A 23,106-nucleotide genomic window follows, 5' to 3' on the forward strand; every position below is an offset into this window, starting at 1 on the left:
CACATGTGCACACTCATTTGCATAACAAACGCACGGCATACCAAACTACGATGAGATAAAATTAATTCTCTTCTAAACACGTAAGGAAGAGAATTAATTCCCTTTTTTTTACATTAAAATAAATTGAGGGCGCTAAACATAAAATTTAAACCACCAAAGCAGTTTGCGAGAGCCAAAAAAAAAAAGATGGTAAATGTGCTCTCCCTGCCTCAGCACTAAGGCCCTGCCACAGCCTTTTGGGGTCGTTTCCACCACATCACCAGATGCATTGATGTTGTCGCCTCATGATGTGTGGTGGAAAGGGGGACGTATGATCTGTGAACCCCAAACACAGTGGCTCGCATAGCCTTAACTCTATTCCACCGACCAGCGTGGGAATCGAACCCACGACATACGTGTTGTTAACACGACGCTCAGACGACTGAGCTAACTGATCATTTTGGTTTTAGCAAGATTAATAGGATATTTATGACGTAATGATCAATTACGTAATACACGTATAAATAGACTATTATCAGCTTTTCAGTCATGTACTTGGTGGCGTAACGAGTAATGCTCAGTTTTGAGTGCTATCGGCTGGGGTTCGAACCTCGACGGATATTTTTTTTTTTTTAATATTGTTTTTTTTTTAAATAGAGATATGTGACACTTATTGTCTTAAATTAAAATTAGTGACTTATTTCTATTTTATATCACTGTGCTCCACTGGTGCTAAATTTGGTCCATTTCTATTTCGGAATTAAATAAAGGCATAAATGGCGCTCCGTAGAAGTAGAGAATGCTCGATCGTCGAAATGACGCTCTGAATATACCTCGTTTTTTTAACAAATCGATGGCCTGATCATGGAGAAATAAGTTAGTCCTAACTTATTTCTCCATGGCCTGATGAAACAAAAAAACCTACGTACCACCCTCTATAGTTTGAAATTATTTTACATTGGATCCAAAACTGTGTTTATTTATCAGGCAGTAATCACAGTACCGGGAAAGTAACATGGCATCGGAGGCCAGTGCAGCATATGGCAGTGTAAGTTCAAGTGAGAAAAGTAAGTATCAACTAACTATTTATTTACAATTTTGTCAGAATTAAATATTTGTACGTATGTTGTGTATTTTGACACGACCCTGTCAGTAACGGGCGTATTTAACAGCCATCATTGAATCGGTTTGAAGTATAACAGGTCTGTGATTTGATGTTTACCTATTGTGTTTACTATATTGTCCGTGTACACTGACCCTGATTGTAGATTTTGAATAGGTTCAACCTGTTTGCATTAAAATATCCCCTTATTAGTTTATATACGTGGATATTTTTTAGATTTTATAGCTCCCCATGCCGGGTTTTAAAATAAATTGATCCTTTTGTAGTTCTGTTTTGATTAAATGTTATTTCAATGTTAAGTCAAATGTCAAGTCTGTCAAGTAGAATTGGGAAGTAGGTGTGTACAGACTGTTAAAAATCGTTTACCGTGAGAAGCGAGTTACTCGCGTGTATTTTCGAGTGCAATTCGAGCGTTACAATTATTTTGATGTTCATAAAAAGTATTTTTATTTGATTGTCTTCAATAATTTTGGTAAACGATTTTTGAACAGAATTGTACAGTATCAGAAATAAAGGGGAAGGTGTTGGCTTGTCTCAATTTCTGCTTTGCTAGTGTTATAGTGATAGTGGTATCCTTAAAGCCAATTTACATAGACGAGTGGTAACGGTAAGCGGAAAACTGCGTAGCTTGTCCCACAGAGAATCTGTATCTGTCCTGAGTGGAAACCTCCTGTCCGCTCTGTGTTGTGCGTAAATGGTCATAAGGAATAACATATAGATTATATACCTGTATTTTCATTACCGTTACCACTTGTCTGTAAATCGGCCTTTATTTGCTTTATCATTTAAAAAACATTTTTGTTAATTTTTATTTTATGTTTTCAGTTTAGCTTTGACCCCTGACCCCTTCGTCGTTACCATGCACCTTATTTTTGTTTGAAGAGTACTCTGATTATTTTCACCATGGCACAGCTTTTCGTCGATGCTGAAACGCTTGACCCCTTCGATGGTAACATATCAGGTCAGGTTGTTGACCTATGCATCCTGCATGAAACATGCATGATGGGATTGTTTCGTTAGCATGGATTGAAGCGCATGTATTGATTAAGTTAACACAAAAATGCTAAAATATGAATTGTCATTTACATTTATTTTTCATTTGTTGTATTATAAATAATATTGATTATTGATTTTCGTCAGCGGTTTAAATTAAGGACAAACTAGAATAAAAGAATTTGTGATGCTTAATCCGGAGGCATGGCTTCAAACAGGGCGCTTAATGTATTTCCATTTTTATAGCCACTTATTTAAATACTCCATTTTAGAATCAAAAAAGTCTAGAGCAAATTGTCAAAGATTTCCTATGACAGGAAATAACGACTACTCTTGTTAATTAATCAAGAAGAAAGAAAATAATAATTACTATTACTATTGTAGCATGCAGTCCCAGATGAAGTTCAAATACATTTATCTAAAAACTGATTACTGTATTAAAAATATAATACAAATCATATTTCCTCATACACCCATTTCGCTGCCTCCTTCCGATCAAACATTAGACTGTAACTCTACAATAATGATCTGTTTGGCTACCTGACAGAAAACCAATGTGGCAATAACACATTTTGTTGCTGCAGCTAAAGTTAAGTAATATACTCAAGGTAATCTAAGTCAGTGTAGAGTGAATATCTTTTGTAAGTTTCACTATAAACGTTTTTAAATACCATTGATTAGACTCGGTCTACTTCATAGTTGACTAAACCACATTGAATAGGATATACCAACAATGAATCGTGTACAAAAGGGAAATCTGTTAATAAGTATTGAGGAACCTGCCACAGGTAACCAGTATTTAAAATCTGGTATTGTATATCCAGTATAAAGGCATTAAGAAAAACAAGAAATAGAAATATTGATTGTTTTAAATCAGAGAACCATAATTTCAACTTACATTTATATCATCGTATGCATGTCTCGGAGTTTATCAACCCTACAGTTTAGTTTAACATGTCCTACCCAATCAGAAACGATCACTCAAGCATACGCCATTTTAGTAGACTTTTTATATTTATTGATACAGGTGTAGAATTTAGTATCATTTGAATGTTTTTATGGGTTTTGGAGGCATTTATGTGAAAGCATACCGATATTATGCACAGTACATAATTGATAATCTACACACACACAAAACATAAATGGGATTCATGTGTTTATTTAATGGAATTCAGGCATCTTCAAGTTAGTGCATGGCATTTAAAAGCAAAACCAATTTGACGATTTGAATCTTTAGTATACAGTTATTTCGTCTTCCAAAAGACAGACTTTAATATCTGCCTTTTAAATGTTCATACTACTGTATGGTATAAGCATCGTTTGCTAATTGCATAAATTAGAACTTTTTTAAAGAATTTTCAAAAAAACTTGAATGCATACATATAAAAATACTATAATTCAGTGCCTCTTCTTGCTTTCAGTAGTTTATGTGTCAAAAAAATGTGTGCCCAAATATGGACATGATGATGTCATATCACTACCATATTTGACCATATCACTACCATACATGGACACATCACATTTATTGTCACATAAAGTTTGATAGTGTAGACAAGGCTTTATACTTTAATACCATCTTATAGTCAATAGTAATTATTACATGCAATATGATCTTTTATCTCTGCACGGTTAATTGTTGTCTGTTATTGATTTTCTCACCTCGGTACCTATAAATTAATTTTTATATTAAATTAAACTACTGTACCATATGGACTTAATGGAATTTAAATTAAACCGGTGGTGGTGGAAAACTGACAATACTAATATTTCTTTGATATTTTCTTCTCTATAATTCTAGATTCGTCAACATGTAGTGATGAGATGAGCCCACTTGAAGGTGGTGTAATTTTAGTAATTTTATTTTAACATTTATTTAACATGAAAAATTTGAATGAAAATCTTTTACCCATGTGCATAAAATCTGAATCATCATCATAATTTGTCATCATAATTTTGTAATCAGTTTTTCATCTTGCTTACTATCAAGTAATTATGTTTACATTTGAACATGTCAAATGCCCCAATTAAGCTTGTGTTCGACCATTTTATACTTTTTTCTGAAACAAATTTGTCATCAAAGAATCTCCTATATGATTTGGAGTCCCAAAAATGCTGTAAAAAATGAACTAGATAAGTTCTGTCTATTTTTCACCTCGCTTTTGTCGTTATTTTATTAAAAAAGCAACTATCGATTCTAGATAGTAAAAGATTTTCATTCAAATGATTTTATTAATTTTTTGCTTTTGCTTTCTTTTCTTCTTTCCACTATTTTTTTTCAATTTTATTTTATAATATTTAGTACTTTACAATCCTATGCAACATATTTCCAAATCCCATCAATTTACAGAATCTCATTTTACGGATATTTCATTTCAATAACCATAACCATATTTTTGATATTTCAACTTTGGTTTCATAGTAGACGTGTTCAATTAACCATTAAACGTTAATATCAAACTTTATTATATACGTGGACACCGTATGGAAAGACTGATTAAAAAAAAGCTAGATATTAATGATTGATGCTGTATTGTAACTAAAAAAGTATGTAGGCTTAACTATATTGTGGTTTACCAGCCAATATGGTCCTGACAGCCACAATAGTATGATTCCATGATGACCTCTCTGCGACCTGACAATAGGCACATGGTTTTAAATTTATAAAGTGAAAAAAAAACAAGTCTTGAAGCGCTGTGAAAACAATTGTAATGGGGTTCATACTACGGTAGCACACAAACCGAAGTATGGGGATACGCCCTCGTCGCTAACCAGGGTTCATAATGAACTGCAGTTACCACCAGTTGGGTCTCGGCAAGGACTCGGGCACCTCCTATCCTAGTGAAGCTACAGAAACGGGCTTGAACAAAAGCCAATAACTAAACGGACAAAAATAAATAGGTTTTAAGTATTATATTGTAATATTATTCAAAATTAACATAACGTACAAATTATGTATCAAGATTTTGTAGCTGTGATTGTAATCAAGCTAATCTTACAGTTATTTTTATTCTGTTTACTGACACCCACAATGACCTGACAAGAATGAGCTAGGCAAACAATCCCACATACACAAGTATCTTAATGACACTGTGTGTACAAAGTGTACACATTGAGTGCGTTGCCAAACATGTGTGTTTAGTCAACTTTACTACTATCAGCAGTTTTGAACTGTAAGATAACAAAAATAAGTAAAAAAGTATAACGAAATGCAAAGTAAAAAAATATATAACGAAATACAAATTAAAAAATGTTTTTTTAAATGGTAAACAAAAATTATATAGCTAGGAATATTTCTTTTCTAACATTTTTGTTCCTACTTTGTTTTTATTCAAAAGCATTGATACGAGTAACTCGCCTATGACAGGATGGATAAACTTAATTTGTATATAAGTTTCATTTGAGGCTTAAGGAGTGGGGTTGAAAGAGTCGTGAGTTGCAACCCTGGTACTAGGTCAGGATTGAACCCAGGTCAGGATTGAACCCTGTCTTTAAGATTGGAAGGCAAGCATGTTAACCACTAAGCTACAGCTCCACTACAACTCTCAATTTTTGTAAGATTATTTTAACTTGACTGTCATTCTATTTAAAGACCACTGCATGAAATCCTCCCCTCCCCCACCCCACTTTCTTTCCCCAACAAAACTGTATTTAATATATCTTGACGTGCTATTTCAAATTCTTGGCTAATATAGTTGGTAACTAGGCATTAATGTTGTTGTCAACCTTTAAATAACAAGTAATTCAGATGCCTCTGATCAATTACATTAAATTCAATCAATTACGACAGCGTGGATTAAGAAACATATGGGTTGAGCTTAAACGCTTTTGGCAATGTGGCTTGCGCATTTATCACATCTACAAGATGGTGAAATGCATTTTTCAAAACAAATAGTTTATAGAATGATATTTGTAAACAGTAAACAAGGAGTATTCCCTTAGGCATGAGGTGCCTCTCATTCTAGGAAGTACTTCAATTATGTAATTCTGGTAGATTTCAGATTCAGATTTATTTGGTCCTTGCGGAAATTCATGACAGGCACAATCGCTAACATAAAAATACAATGACATACAAAATATATATAAGTAAAATAAATATAAACAAGAAGAGTTATAATAAAGATATACTATATTTGATAATGATAATGAATATCCTATAATAATAAAATACAATTATTAAACTATTATTAGATTAGAATGTTAAAGAGAACTCATTATTAAAATTGTTAAAATGATATTATTAGAATTGGGACATTGAAAAAATGTAGAAATAGACATAAAATTGTCATAAACATGTTCTTCCTATGTTAAATAGTAAGATATTTATATACATTAAAAATACATGTACTTATAAAAAATACATTTAAAGTACTTATAAAAACATGAACAATATTGCAACATTTAAAACAATGAATTAAAAAAGAGTTTTCTTGAATTTCAAATTAAATTGTAAATTGCATTTTATGTTAAAATTATGATATTTTGCTTTATTGCAAAAACATGTGGCAGAGAGGTAAAAACCTTTCCCACCTCAAAAAACAGGCTCTTCTTTTAACCCACCTCCTCCTTTAAAATAGAACAAAATTAATAGAAAAATATTTGTTATGAATATTTCACTACGCTTAGAAATAATAAAATTCATCAACATGAGTAAATAGCAGTGATGGTAAGGATTTGCTTACTTGAATACAGACGCTGTATTACTAGAATTACCTGTCATACTATAATGCCTCAACAACACCACACCTTCTTCCTTTTCTCTTAATCCTATTAGTCAAGCTATTCATACAAATAATACTAGTCCAGTTTATAACCTAAATATACAGTACAGTAGACCCTTCATTGGGTCACCCCTATTATTAAAGATGTATTGTCCCCCAAAATCATGAAAAATAAAGATTTATAAAATCAGACTTTGAATAGACTATTTTGAAGTTATGATGGAGTTATTCACTTCCATAGCAAAAAATTAACAAAAATAATGATTTCACTTGTAAAAAGACAAAATAAAAAGTTTTCATGTAAATAATTGTTTTGGTGAAGTGAATAACTATTATGTGACATTAAAATTACATATTCACCAAATAAAATTGTAAAATATTATTTATTTAACTGGTATGATATAGTCACATATTAATTGTAATTTTTGATTATGTATTTATTATTATTTATTTATTTCAATTTTAAATTTGCTAATATTGTTAGTTACCTCTAGCCCAAATTTTCATCTGAAATAAATTCTATTACTATATTATTATTATTATTGCATGGAGGAAAATTCTTCCCATGATTGCAATACTGTTGAATAAATTGATGATAAAAATAAATTGAAGCAAAAAATCATTACAACACAACAGACCTCATTTATATAAACTATTCTGAATATACAATATGCTGATACTGATTGTCTTTATTTGTCCATAATAAAAAAAATGTTTAACCTACATTTGAAACTTGCATTAAAAAATACAGTGCGCAACATTTATAACAAATGCAATTATCAATATACAGGAATTATTGAAATAGGAATACTTACTGTATGTAAATTTAATATCATTTTATCAAGATTATTCAAAATATTGTTTTATTTATTTGAATTCAAAATACAGTTTGAGAGACATAATAAACATATTACAAAAATAATAAAAATATATACAGGAATTATTTACTTTACATTTACATAATATACAAAAATGTTATTTTATTTTTAAAAATTCAAAATATTTCTTCTGAATAATGTGATTAGACAACTCTTGTTTTTGTTGATGATAAAATGAAATTTTATTAAAAATAATACAAAATATTTGTTTTCCTTTATAAAAATTCTTCAGAATAATGTGATTTTACAAGTCGTTTCTTGACATGGTGACAGATGGAAAACACATCACAGAATATTCTGTAACTACAATTATATTTATTCAATATGTGGAACTATTCTCATTATGAAAACATTAAGCCTGATGGGTTTAAAATCTCATTTATGCCGTTGATCACGAGAAAAAGACGATTTATATTGTTTTATTATTTTAGCAGACTTAGAATGAGTAATATAACAGGCTTTACTGAGTTTACTTATGCTTGAACATACCTTTTAGATTTTTGGCTAAAGATGTATTGTCCCCCAGATAAAATAATTCTTTAAAACATTTTAGTTGAATATGCCATTTTAATGTCACTTAATAAACCCACTTTGACAACAAAATTGGATAGACAAAAAATTATTTAATTTTTTTTAGACAATACATCTTTAAACCATTTTTTATAAGTGAAAACATTATTTTATTTTTGGAAAGAGTGAATAAGAAACTACAAAATGGCCTATTCATTGAAATTTTAATTTATTCCTATTTATTTTTCATGTTCTGACGAAAGAAAGAAAGCTTTTGTTTATTGCGGCAGATAAAAGCTTTATTGAGTGTGCAAATGATATTAATGTTCATAATGGTTTGTAAGGAAAATTGCCACGATTGAATTTTCTAAGAACATACTTTATAGGAAGATTAAAAGCAAGCATCTATAAACAGATGACTTCGGTATTGAATTGTACGTACTTAGCGTTATGTACTTAGCGTGCTAATAATTACTTATTATTAAGTGTCAACGCTTAATGTCACCGGAGATATCGTGCTAAGTTATAGTTTTATAATTCATTATACGATATCATCTCTAAGGATTTTCAGATTGTTGGTAACTGTTGGCTACGTCAACCAATTAATGAGACGTTGTAATTCAATAGTTATGTCTTCAAGGGATTTTAAAGAAATTTTTGCATTTGTTTGAAAAAAAATTCACAGGAAGTGTGTATCTGTAGTACAGTACTATGTTATTCTTTATATCTGCCATTTTTAATTCATGGACAATATTTAACATACCATGTAGCAAAATGAAATGATTAGTCTATTTCAAGGCCTAGCTTACCAGGATAAACCGACAAATGCCATATTCTCCTCGAAGAGCTAGATGTACTTGAAAAGTATAAAATTCATTGAACATCACTGTCCATAAATGGTACAGTCCACAAACCAAGCCCTCAACTGGGAGCATGCCCACAAACCACCATCATCGTAATAGAATATCCACATAAGCTGCACTCATAAACTACCAACACCTTTTCTGGTTTGTGTAATCAATTGAATCATATATTATTTAAATATGTAAAATTATGAATGAATATATTGAGATTTTATCCAGTAGACCCTCTACATTGTAGGTATTAAAGAGAACAGCTTTGGTTACCAACAAAGTGCCTCTTTGATAGAAGTGTCCCCTAAAAATGATAATAAGAATTGGTTGAGTTACTGTAGAATATATCCTAATAGGGGTGTACCTACCATGAATAGGGTTGTCTCATAAATATGGGTCTCCCAAAAAAAGAGGTTTCCCAAAGGATGGAACTTAAATCATTATACTGTACATGTCTTGCATATTTAGTTTTGTCTCTAATAATCAAATGAATTAATTGTATCAAAACATTGACTTACTATATTCTTTTTAATATTAAATTAATAATCAATAAATAATATTTATTATTTATTAATAATACTATCCATTATATTTACAGTATGTACATACAAACTGATAATATTTAAAATTATTAACAAAACTATGTTTAGTCTTGCAAGTCTATTGTTTTTAATTTTATTTTCATTCTTCACTTTTTATTCATGTAAAATAATGTTATTATAATTGTATGCTATTTATTAACAAGATGCGAAAGCTAAGTATCATCACAAGTGTTATTCACATACAAACGATGTCATTAAATAATATATTTATAGAATTATAGTATTTCATACGTCAAAAATAATTATAATGAATGATAATAATACCGGTGTATGCCTCATTAGTGTTATCAACTTCATTAACGTATATAATTAACATCACACTGCATGTTTAAGGTGATGTTGTATGAGATAAGCTTACTGAGATGCGAGACCGAGGTAATTCCTCCCGTGAGACGTGATGCGCGACATTAGTACTGTGAGAAGCAAAGTTAATGTCTCTCATGGGACATGTTTTAAGATGACATGCGAGATTGGCTTGTGAGATGCAAGACCAAATGAATGCGTCATGCGAGACGAGCATGTTTTCTTGTGTATTACAATCACCTGCACCGTAATTTCCTCAATGTATGTGATTAGTGGTAGTGAAGTTTACGTGAAAATGTTAAGCAATGAAATTGAATACAATAACAAAAATAGGACGATTGCATCGTTTGTTAAATCAAAAGGCAAATTACTGAAAAAATGAAAATACTGTAGTGTGTATCAGTGGTTGGATCTCAATGGAGATACAAAATAAAATAAGCACTGAAAAAATGACAATGCTGTGTGTATCAGTGGTTGGATCTTAATGGAGATACAAAATAAAATAAGCACTGAAAAAATGACAATGCTGTGGGTATCAGTGGCTGGATCTCCTCTAACTAAATGTTGTTACAATTATTGCATCTCTTTGCAAAGGTCTTTATATTGTATTATTTTTATTTTCTTTTGTTTCTAATATATATTTATTTAAAAATGTCTGTATCTTTAAATAAGTAAATAAAATGTATTTTTGTTTGTGTCGCCAGATGCCTCACTGCTTGAGTCGTCTGATGAGAAGCCACAGAAGATCAGTGGCAAGGCCTGGGGAAGAATGCCGGTAAGGTTAATGATTAATTAATGATGATGAGAATGTCTGACAAACAACAATACACTACGTTTCAAGTGTAATTTCAATTATTGTACAGATCGAAAGCCTTTGGGGCATAAAATGTTGGAGAACTGTGCATTATAATAATATAAGTACTGCTATATACATCATGATTAATAAACTTAACTACAAATACTTTTAAGCACAAATTATTTAGTATGATAAACACTGTTATACACATAATAGAATTGCATTCAATAAACAAAAATTGAGCACAATGTATGAAATGTCCACTATATAAGTCTGCTATAATATATTTTTCCATTAATTCTAATTCTTTTGGTCATAAATCTAGTATTTTATATTCATTATCTGTATATAATTCTTTACATTAAACCATGAATACATAGGTACGTGTGCAACGTTTGGACTTGTTAAACATGCTTTACTTTTGATATTTCACTAGAAATTCTTTTGCTGTGCGGACAATTTCCCAACCAGTGTCTACTACATCGTTGGGAATGAATTTTGTGAACGATTTTCTTACTATGGAATGAGAAGTAGGTTGTCATTAAAAACAATATAATATATATTTTTTACAGTATAACTACTAACAATCTTGAGTTGGGACCAAAGATATTATAACTTAGAGGAATACTTTTGCAACAATAGATAATAATTACATAATGTCTAATCATCTAAAAATAGAAATTGATATCAAACTTAACTTAACATTCCCCTCTCCTACACAACCTACTTCCACCACCGCACCGCATCTTGTTCTATACCAAGTGAGATCAGATACTGAATTTCCTTTACCAAAGTGCAATACAAATAGATCAAAGCACTTTATTATCAACACTGATATCTTTAATGGTTGGTAGTTGCCTCTGCACGGTCGGGTACCCAGCTTTGTTTTTTAAAATGAATTGCAAATATCCAATCCCATATGTTTTACATATCGATTGATTTTGATTTGATTTTTAAATGGCATTTAAGTTTCAAAATATAGTTTGTTGATTTAATAATCCATATTTTGTTTATTTTTTCCAGCAATTTTAATTCTGTACTTAACGAACATCTTATTACTAAGTGATAATAATGCCACCGCTCTGTTTCACACGTTTGTAATGTTGTGTTATTTTACACCGCTGATGGGTGCCATGATAGCCGATGGATTCCTCGGAAAATACAGGTACTGTAGGCCTACAATTTATATAACTCCATACAAACACATAAATTGCATTGCAAACACTTCCAAAAACGTGACAATTAAAGATGGATAAACTAGACTACATTTTAATTACTCACAAACTACACCAATTGAAAACATGTGTTCTATTTAAGGATGCATTATACGATTACAATCTTAGTATAAATAAGTTTGATCTAATGCATGTAACTCTCTTTGTAGGACAATCCTGTATATCTCATTTGTGTATATGTGTGGTAGTGCTTTGATGTCTCTCACAGCTCTACCACCGCAGACAACTGGTAGCCCAGAAATGTAAGTAGTATTATTATCATCATCTAAGCAACTTTTCACTAAATTTATTAAAGACACATTATGAGTAAATGATTCAAAGCCTTTGTATGCCACATATTGATTTATATTTGATTTATTTGTATTTGTCTATTTCATGTCTATATATATATGTCTATATCTCTTCCAAGCAATGGTATGGATACCTAAAAGTTCTGTGAACATCTCTCTACAATAATGAACTAATCTATGAATGTTGGTTTGTGTAATTTCTCCAAGTCACAACTAAAAATAGGAACTATATTATCTAATTCTAAATAATAAATTAATTTTGCAGTGTTGGCCCAATGATTGCCCTTCTTTTAATAGCAATTGGTACCGGAGGGATAAAACCATGTGTGTCAGCATTTGGGGGTGATCAGTTCATCGGTGGTGAGGTAAGAACACAAACAAATTTAGGTAGAAGTTTAAACCTACTCATGCATAAATAATTGTTTATACAGCACCCTCTATAGATTTAATATACTGTATTATTATTATAATAGTACTGCGTTTTCAATAAAAATCTTTTGACTCGTAAAGCATTGAGAAACTATTTTTTTTCGTCAGAATTATGAGCGAGAAAAAATTTGTAAACATGCGACACAATTTATTGAGTTGTTAGAAGCGTAGTAACTTTTCTTTTCTAAACCTATTTAATAGGTGGAAATGCTACAGAAATTCTTTGCTGTGTTTTACTTTACAATCAACGCTGGTAGTGTTCTATCAACTTTCATTACACCAATTTTAAGGAGTGATGTCCAATGCTTTGGAGAAGACTGTTATTTCTTAGCTTTTGGTGTTCCAGCAGTTTTAATGTGTATTTCATTATGTAAGTGATTTTACAATCATATATATGTACTAGAGCACCCACAGAGTTTGGATCTTGGAGTCTAATATGATTTTCAGATTGTATTTTGATTGTAAAAGACAATTGGGACCAATATGATGTCATAGAAAATGGTTTAGGGTGAGTTAATAGCATAAAAGTTCTTTTTCTTCACTTCAGTTATATTTGTACTTGGACGAAAGAAATATAAGCAATTTCCACCAACTGGTAACATTATAGGACAAGTCATTAGCGCTATATTTGTAAGTACCATATGCCTATGTCTGTAATGAGGAAATGTGAAAATAAGCTCTGTCTACACTATCAAACTATATGTGATGTGCCCATATATGGCCATGATGATGTCATACCACTACCATAATTGGGCATATCACTACCATATTTGTGCACATCACACTTTTTTATCAAACTAGTTTGATAGTGTGAACAGAGCTCAAGAAAGCATATACTGTAAACCAAGTAAAATGTATCTGTTGCTTTTATACAAGAAAGGTTTGATTTTTACAGAAAGTAAGAACATTTAAAAAAAAAGTAAACACAAAAATTTGTAGAATAAACTGTTATGATAACAGTATTCTAATCTACTGGTAAATGTACTTTAGCATTGTCAAAATATTTTGAATCTTTTTGTACTTTGCAGTATGCATTAAAAAATCGATTTGTTAAAAGGAAAACAGATATTACAAAAGAACACTGGATTGACTGGGCAGATGATAAATATGATGTAAGTAATACTATTTACCTGAATAAACCAACTTTAGCCAATGATTTCCACAAAGAGAATACACCCCTATAAAGTAATGGAACAAACCAAAATGTCTTATATCCACCATGTTTTCTATTGCTTCATCTTCATCTATGAAGCTACATTTACACTTGTTCTGTTTCATACAGAGTGGAAGACGGCACCATTTTGTTTAATAATGGAATCTCATATACGGAATTGAATAATGTCTTCAATTCTATGAAATGGAACAAGTTGAATGTAGCTTGATGTAGATGGGGTTTTTTTTTAATCCAGAAAATAATCTGTGCGGTCACATTGATATTTGTTTATTTTTTAAATCTAAATACCATGGTAATTATTTTTAATTTGTGTTTCAGGCTAAGTTACTTACTGACGTAAGGAATCTATTCCATGTTTTATTTATGTATTTACCGCTGCCAATCTTCTGGGCGTTGTTTGACCAGCAAGGGTCGCGATGGACACTTCAGGCTGAACACTTAGATGGTCAACTGGTGAGTTCTGAATTTTTGTTTCATTTTTTTGTAAATAAGAAATATTTTTTGGCTTGATGAGTATCCTTCATGTCAATCTTGTGATTTACATATAGAAATGTTTCCCATTGGTGCATTTGTTGTAAATTGTGTACTTATTTTCTGATTGTTTTTAATTTTATATATTTCAGGGTAATTGGAGAGTAAAACCAGATCAAATGATGGTATGTAATACAGATTTTACTGTATTTTTTTAGAGAGATAATTTGATAAAACCAGCAAAAATACAAGCATGATTCCCAATATAAAAATATATAATATAATAAAAACATTCTCTCTCTGTAGCTGGTTTACTTTATCGTTTTGATTTAGATTTTTGCTTAATTTATTTGTATCTCCATTAATACCAGCCACTGATACCCACAGCATTGTCATTCTTTTCAGTAACTTGCCTTTATAATAATAATAATAATAGTTCATTCTTATATAGCGCATATAAGCAAGCTCTCAATGCGCTTCACATTATTACCCCAGTCATTTCCTGATCAAACACATATGGAAACATACTCCCATAATGCAGCTAGTAATCGGCGCAAAGTTGTGTCTTGATTTAACCGGGTTCCTAATTATACACCTGATATGATTAATATATATAGATATTTATAACATAATAATATCAATGTTATTTTCTTGTTTAGGTTTTTAACCCAATATTGATAATTCTGATGATTCCTTTATTTGAAGTCGTTATATATCCATTGATACGTTTCTTGCGGCTCCCATGTCGCCCTCTACAGAGGATGGGTGCCGGCATCTTTTTTGCTGGATTGGCATTTGTGATTGCTGGATTTCTTCAGTTGAGGCTTGACGTAAGTTGGTAATAAAACAAAGTAACAGTTGATGAGGCTCAGAATGATAGAAATTTACACTTTTCATGAGTTTGTTCGATTTAAATTGTGAAAAAAAAAAAAAGAAATAAATTCCTTTTTATCACTTATAGAGCAATGAATTAACTTTCCCAAAGTCCAATGAAGGAATGCTTAAAATCATAAATGCTGCCCCCTGTGACCTGGATGCTGAGCTTAGAGGAGATACGGACCAAGTACTTGGACATCTGGCCTTTGCTAATGTAAGTTATTATTAACCATGGAGTAATAGTAAGTACAAGTTATAATACTTTAATATAATGGTTTATACAAATACAAGAATTGCAGATCATTTTCATTTTTTTTCATTTCTGGTAATATTGAAAATTAATTGTTCTTGGAAAAACTCCTTAATTGGGTGTGGCTTTTGTTTGAATTTGCTGCCAGTTTTTGTGTTTTAATGAATGAATTTCAGATTTTATATTGTTAACATTTTATGATATATTATATTTGAATTGCTTATATTTTTATCTTCATGGGCTTGAGTAGAATACAGGCTCTTACCTTATAAAGATTCAGTTTCCATTTTGTGATCTTCTCTATAGCATGGAGGAATCTAAATAATTTCTCCATGGCTATAGGATTCAGTTCCCTTTTGTATTTCCTGCCAATTAACCTTGTTTTGTAGTTACTGTTTTTGTTTGTTTTTATGTTTTTTTAAGCAATTCAAGTCACTTCTAAAATCTCACCTGTTATAATAATTCTTTTTGTCTTTTAGCGCTGTGAGTCAGTAAACATCGCTTTATAAAAGTTTTTTATTATTTAATGAGAATAAGAATGTAATGAATTACACTAATACTAATTTGTATTTGTTTTTTGTCTCACCAGTCTTCAGACCAAACCATTCTACCATTAAACAACTACACCGTAACGTTTCTACCACAAAACTGCCCTCTAAGTGATACATCTGTCTACGTACCAGAGTTAACGAGTGAAGAAGCTGATATAGCGGTTGTTGGGTTGTTCAACCTATCAGGTGTCTTACAATTTGAAACCAGACAATTCAAAGGACAGATAGTCAAACCTCATCGAGCCGATGCGTTAATCAAGTGAGTGTTATAAATCAGAAAACTTCAACATGACATTGGGCTGACCTTTAAGTGTTCATTTAATTTTATTCATCAAAGAGAAAAAATATCATTAAAAATATAGAATAAAATACATTAAAACATGAAAAGGCCCATCATCAAAAAGCTAAAAGCTTGTATGTGGTTGATGACCTAAGAAACTTACTAAACCATAAAAGTCAGAGTCAGAAGAACAAGTTGAACTTGACATTGGGTTGACCTTTAAAAGTTTGTTTACACCTGACATCTAAAATGTACAGGTTTGGTCCATGGATATTGGTACTCAATATTTAGATGGCGCTCTACTAGTCGGTACATCAGTTACACTTTTTTTTTAATTGCCATCTTTCTGTTACAGAAAAGAAAAAAAATTATTTAGGAAAAGATCATATTATAACATTTTTTGTTCATTCGTTTTATTTCACATTGCATCACACTTGAGACTTTTAGAGATATTTGTTATGGTTTGCTATACTCAAAAAGAAAGAATTGTTTACATTGATCTTATATCCTTTTAAAAATAACTTTGAGATGAATTTAATCAATATTTGTAAGCATACATCTTTGATTTTGTTGGTACCCATGCTACTATATTAAAGCCTGTGCATTAAATTTCTACTTTGTTTGTTTGCAGTGTTGTGTATGTTATAGAACCTGATATCTTGACTAACATGTCTGTGATATTAGAGAGTGATGAGAATAGGTACACCATTCCTTTTGAATTCTTTAATGCATCTGCCTTTGTGGAGATTGTTCCAGATACGTAAGTTCTAAGTTGAAGCTTTTTATTTGTTAAGACCAAGTAACAAATTCAGGGCGTATCCAGGATTCTGAAATATGAAGTTCTGAACATAACCTAATGTCTTATCTTTAAAGTCTTCTTTAAATTGGAGCTCCGGGTTGACCTACCTCCTTGGATCCACCTTTGTAATTTTTTAAATTTTGTAAATCATTTGCATTGTATACTGAATATCTTTATAACAGATTCGAATTCATGCTAAATGAATGTTATTTCACATCTAATCTATATTTAAAATACATTATGAATACCATACACATAAAATGATCCCAACGGAAATAAGCTACTAAGCTTTTTGGCCTATCCTGGAAAATATTTTATAAATGTATTTATTTGTAATGTCAGTATTTATGTAATTTTTATAACGATTTTCCTAATAGTTTCAAATTCAAACATTGACTAAACAAATGTTTTAGTTGAGAACACAATAGACTTTTTTATTTGCAGTATATCATGAATAATTATATTGGAGATATAATATTACTAGGAAATATTCAAATGTAGGTAGTTTAAAACCTTCCTAGTACAATTTTAGAAAAATATTTGTTTTTTTATTTTGTAGGTATACAGTACTAATCCCATCTCAGTCACCTGATGATAATAAAACTCACGAAGAAGCTAATATAAAACTAATAGCTGAAAATGGAGCTATATATACAATGGTTATCCAATGCAACGAGACGCTGTCACTGGGTTCATGTCAGGTATGTTGAAAAAATTCAAAATGCAAGAATTTTGAAATGTTTGGAGTATTCAATTGACATTGTTTTTCCGTATTTTTTAACAGAGAAATTTTATTGTTAAGTATGAACTCAACGACGCGTTTGTTTTAAATATTGGGTAGGGTTAACATTCACTGTTCCGTTCCAAAAAAAAGTTACTCAATCCTCAGCATACAGTGTTGTCCGATGTCAATATGTTGAGATGTCAAATCAAATGTTAAAATTTCAAATATCAATATGTTTAGATGTGTGCTTATTGTATTGATAATCATTTATTATTATTTTTCAGCCAATCATAGTGCTGCACATCGACATCAACCCAAACACTATCTCCATATTCTGGCAGATTCCACAATATTTTGTGATCACTTTTGGCGAAATTTTGTTTTCTGTAACTGGCTTAGAATTCTCATATTCTCAGGTATGTAACAATTAAGTTATTATAGTATTAAAGTTATAATTATTATGAGAAGTGTGAAATTCTTGCGAAGAGAGAATAAATAATAATATAGCTGTATTGTACTTTTGTGTTGTAGGCCCCATCCAGTATGAAATCATGCGTGCAGGCTGCGTGGCTGATGACGGTAGCGTTTGGTAATCTCATTGTTGTCATTGTAGCTGAGAGTAGAATTGTTGATAGTCAGGTAAGACTTTCATTGCAATACTTTATTGTTTGCTTTTTGTTTGCTTTTGGAAGAAATGAATTTTCATTGCACTGTCAAAACTCTTGAAACCAGAATTATCTAAATTCAATTTTTTTTAATACATTTTAAAAAGTAGCCATTTTTTACAAGTCAAGGTCATTCTGCGCATGCTCAGAAACATTATGAGCATGAGCAGAATGACTGTTACAGTGTCACTATGTAAGCTACATTGATTTTTACTGTATTAACATTTAGTAAACTTTTTTTGTCTTTTTATGTAACAGGCCACCGAGTTCTTTATTTTTGCTGGACTTACTGGTGTAATCTTATTGATCTTCATCGCAATGGCACTACGTTACACATACATCACCCCAGCTGTTCCAGAGACTACAGACTTAACAAATTTAGTAGACGATAAAAACCAAGCAGAAATGTCTTTGCGAGACCCAGTGGCAAATGTAGAAGGAACAAGTTATCAAGAATAAATTAATGTATTTTAATTGTTTTAATTGAGTACAATTGTATTCTTTTGTTTGAGAATAAAAACATAATTTTAAGCTTGTTTTATATACAAGCTTAAAAATGCTTAAGGCTTAAAAAAATATGCTTGCCTAAATATTTTTGGTTGTTGTAAATATTAGATCAGCTATCTATGATTACATCATCAGCCATTTATTCAAGTCCGTAGTAAGGAGGGGGAGTTTAGAGGGTTCAAACAAACCCCCCTCCCCCCCCCCCTTTTGCCTGTAGTGCTCTTTTCAACAAAAGAGGAGGTAATAGGCCGAACTCGCCTAGCTTGTAACGATTTTTTCCTGTTTTGTGGAAAAACGAACCCCCTGCAAAAATCTTGGTTATGGCGTTATTAAAAGTATGTATTTACGTAATAATGCCATTATATATGCCATAAGTTGTGAAGATGTGCGAGACTGGTAGATACTGTAGGTAGATATGCTATACTAAAAGTATACATATGAACTACCAAAGACTATAATAGAATAAGCCTAAGTGTATAAGTAAGTTTTAAATGATTTTACGGTGCTTTTTAGAACGTTCTTATATAGTGCGTGGGCTTGTAAGGGTTGTTTCTTAGGACCACATGTAGTGGTGCTAGACGGTTTAAGTAAATGTACACAGTGTATATAAACTGGCTATTCCAAGTATATTACAGGGAAGAGTCTTAAGGTACATTCACACGTGGTCTGTTTCAAAGTGTTGTGTGAAACAATGGAAAATTGTATACATAATTGAACGATGAAACAGAGCAGTGTGAATGAAGCTTTATTCTAGCCTGCTGTAAGTAGAGACAAGTAAATATATTTTGCTCTGTTTTATATAATTTTTTTACGTTTGCTATGTTGAGGAAAGGTTGTATTAATGTAAAAATGTTCTCTTTCAAATTATTTTACTGATTGTTTACTATTAAGGTACATAGTTACTAATGGTGGGTCTCCAGATAAACTTTTAAAATCAAGGTACACAAATGTTCCCATTTTTAAAATCAAGGTACACAAATGTTCCTGTTTTTTGTATAAACCAACTTTATATGTTATATCATTAATACCTTGAAAATATGAGTTTGTTTATTTTTTTAAATGCTTTGTTTTGTATTTTTAATAAATTAAAAATCTTCTTCAGTAATTTTATGTTACAACAGTAAATAATATTTGTATGTGAAGTATGCTGTGTTTGAAAATAAGCAGTTTTTGTAAAAATACAAGGTTATAATTTATATACAGTACAACAGGCGGCTTAATAAATAGAAAGGTGGAAATATTTATTCCATGTTTAATGTACTTAACTAAAATGTTTGGGGGAATCATGGTGATGGTTTTATTCTAAATGTTAACTCGTACAGAATGTGTAATAATATTACTGTGGTAGATGTAGTCTAATTATATTGAAATAAATTATATTTATTCACAATGTTTTTGAAGACCTTTATTTATTTTAACTTGAATTATTTCCAAACATATGACGCTGTACTTTCAGTCAATTAATCAATATAACATTTATTCACTTCCTTGTGCATATATATGAATATAGATAATCCTAGCTTTGAAATAAAAAAATAAAAAGAAGAAGGCAGAACCCAGAAAGTTAAGGAGCTGCTGTCTGGCCTGCGTGAGACAAGTACAAAGGGACTGGGACAAACTGGGATAGAAGAACAATGGACAAATCTGCGGTAATATAGTGAATATATAATCTCAATTTCATGTCATCTTGTGTAATAATAATTTTGAAGCAACACCTTTACAACTGTGGAACATGTTCATACACAGTGCGTTCTTAAAATAAATAGACAAGAAACAGATAATAAAATAATAATAATGTAATATATTGACGCAAGTAATGTCATTCAAAATATTTATCAAATTAGGAAATTGTACTTATCAACAAAAATTAGACAGCTGTATTTAGCAGGTACTTGAAGAGTGATACCAACGGCATAAACACATCTGGCTCTACCTTGCCATCGACAACAAGTCCTTCAACAAATAACAAATTTTTGTCGGGGTTGAAGAATGAGGGTAAGCATCCACTCTGAATACATTTGTCCATATGTCCAAGAATTCTTTCAGCCCATTTCAACGAAATACTGTTGCCAACATTTTCTACAGTTTCTTTAACCCTTTCACTGCGTATACCCGGTACTACCGGGTATAAACAAACGTCGTTGAAATACGTATACACGGTAATACCGGGTATGGGCAATACATTGATTTAATCGTATTTGCCTATAATATATAGCACCCTCTATGTTTTTTCGATGAACTGGAATATTTTTGCAAGTCATTGAAAATATTTTCCAGCAAAAAAAACGGCCCTCTATAGTTGTATTATCGTCTTGAAAATCATGCGCCCTCTATAAAGTTTTCTTACGCGTGAATAGTTATTTCTTTCTTGGAAAGTTGTTTTGAGTAGCGAAATGGCGCAACAAAGGTTATATGATGTTAGTGAAGCTTTGAATCAGATATTTGCTGATTCAGACAGTGAAGATGACTTTGATATCAATGATGCAAGTCAATCGTTCCCGTCTGCTGACTATAGTTCCGATGATAGTGATTCTATGATGAGTGCTGATTGTTCGTTAGATGTGGATAATGAACCTGACGTAGGCCATGGATCACAGGATGTAGATATGTCTGTGGACAGTGACGGTGAAGCGAGCGTAGACAGTGACGATGAAGCGGTGAGTTCTGATCGTATATCAGTATCAGATGATGATGAGCCAGTGCCAGTTGTGCGTGGTCGTGGTAGAGGAAGACGTGGTGCACGTGTTCGTGGTGGAGTAAGACGTGGTGCACGTGTTCTTGATGGCAATATAGATCTACGTGGTGTACGCGGTGGCAATAGAGGAGGCAGACGTGGGCCACGTGTTCGTGGTGGTATACGTGGAAGAGGAGGTCAGAGGGGCCGGCCTCGTGCTAGAGGACAGGGGCGCAGGCCTGCAAGAGATCAGAACCCAAAGATAAATTGGGACATTGATCCAAATGATAGTTTTCAACCAAAGCAAATTCCATTCTCTGGTGGGGAACGACTCAAAGTTAGAATGGGTGATAATGCTTCAATTGAGGAGTTCTTTTTTCAGTACTTTACTGATGATATATTTTCGCATATTGTAGAGGAGACCAATCGATATGCTCAGCAGTTCATCAATGCAAACCGTGATAAACTGAAAAGTCGATCCAGGGTTCATAAATGGGTTCCCACTACCGTTCCTGAAATGAAGACGTTTTTCGGTTTACTTGGACTGATGGGTATTATTCACAAGCCTAGGCTAGAAATGTATTGGAGCACTGATGATTTGATACAAACACCTATATTTGGCCAAATAATGAACAGAGATAGGTTTTTCCTGATAATGAAATTTCTACATTTTGCAAACAATGAAGACCCTGCACATGACCCCACGGATGTCAATAGGGACAGGCTCTACAAAATTAGGCCTCTCATCAGAATGGTTCGAGAACGAATGCAGCGTGTTTATTCGCCATCTAAAGAAATCTGCGTAGATGAATCCTTGCTTTTGTTCAAGGGGAGACTGCTGTTCAAGCAATGCATTCGAACAAAACGTGCACGTTTTGGAATCAAGTTTTATGAACTATGTACATCCGATGGCATATCTCTTGATTTTATTGTATATTCAGCTGAGAATATTTTCAGAGATCATCAAGACCCTCATCCTCAAATGCTTGTTACTGAGCGTATTCCTATAAACATGATGCAGCCTTTTCTTGACCGAGGCCACACACTTTATGTTGATAATTTTTATACATCTCCAGCTCTGGCTACGTACCTTCTCGATCATGATACATACCTTTGCGGCACTGTCAACCCAAAGCGTTCCGGTTACCCCGGTGATCTAGGGACAAAGGCGCTTGACAAGGGAACATCATGTTTTATGAAGTCGCAAACGGGAAACATGTTAGCGGTAAAGTTCCGGGCGCTAAAAAACAAATCAAACAATAAACCAAAAGAAGTGTGCATGCTGACCACGGAAGGCAGGGCCGCTATGATCCCAACTACAAAACGTGACAAAGACAACAATCTTATTCACAAGCCATCATGTATAATTGCGTATAATCACAACATGGGAGGAGTTGATATGGTGGACCAACAACTGCACAGTGT

At 32.0% G+C, this 23,106-nt stretch overlaps 1 protein-coding gene across 4 annotated transcripts; it reads left to right on the plus strand.

Moving 5' to 3' along the window:
• Positions 1-983: 983 nt before the first annotated feature.
• Positions 984-19,241, plus strand: LOC144837561 (solute carrier family 15 member 1-like). Of its 4 annotated transcripts, XM_078692737.1 has the most exons (21): positions 990-1,046; positions 1,928-2,063; positions 3,894-3,932; positions 10,665-10,735; positions 11,193-11,286; positions 11,780-11,921; positions 12,141-12,233; positions 12,547-12,646; positions 12,912-13,080; positions 13,258-13,340; positions 13,739-13,822; positions 14,203-14,337; positions 14,508-14,540; positions 15,015-15,185; positions 15,317-15,445; positions 16,071-16,291; positions 16,944-17,072; positions 17,671-17,812; positions 18,120-18,251; positions 18,367-18,474; positions 18,759-19,241. In XM_078692737.1, the coding sequence occupies exons 2-21, from the start codon at positions 2,006-2,008 to the stop codon at positions 18,957-18,959; spliced, it is 2,334 nt and encodes a 777-aa protein (XP_078548863.1). In that variant the 5' UTR covers positions 990-1,046; positions 1,928-2,005; the 3' UTR covers positions 18,960-19,241. The 4 variants fall into 4 exon arrangements, with proteins under 4 accessions (XP_078548872.1, XP_078548880.1, XP_078548863.1 ...); XM_078692746.1 differs by lacking the exon at positions 1,928-2,063 and having other exon boundaries at positions 984-1,046; XM_078692754.1 differs by lacking the exons at positions 1,928-2,063; positions 3,894-3,932 and having other exon boundaries at positions 984-1,046.
• Positions 19,242-23,106: the final 3,865 nt, after the last annotated feature.

The sequence above is a fragment of the Antedon bifida genome, chromosome 1 (assembly GCF_963402885.1).
Source record: "Antedon bifida chromosome 1, ecAntBifi1.1, whole genome shotgun sequence".
Taxonomy (NCBI): Eukaryota; Metazoa; Echinodermata; class Crinoidea; order Comatulida; family Antedonidae; genus Antedon; species Antedon bifida.

Coding starts and splice junctions, on each gene's coding strand:
- LOC144837561 (XM_078692737.1), top strand. CDS start 2,006: ATGGCACAGCTTTTCGTCGATGCTGAAACGCTTGACCCCTTCGATGGT. Junction 2,064..3,893: donor CTTCGATGGTAACATATCAG/GTCAGGTTGTTG, acceptor CTATAATTCTAG/ATTCGTCAACATGTAGTGAT. Junction 17,073..17,670: donor GTGGAGATTGTTCCAGATAC/GTAAGTTCTAAG, acceptor TTTATTTTGTAG/GTATACAGTACTAATCCCAT.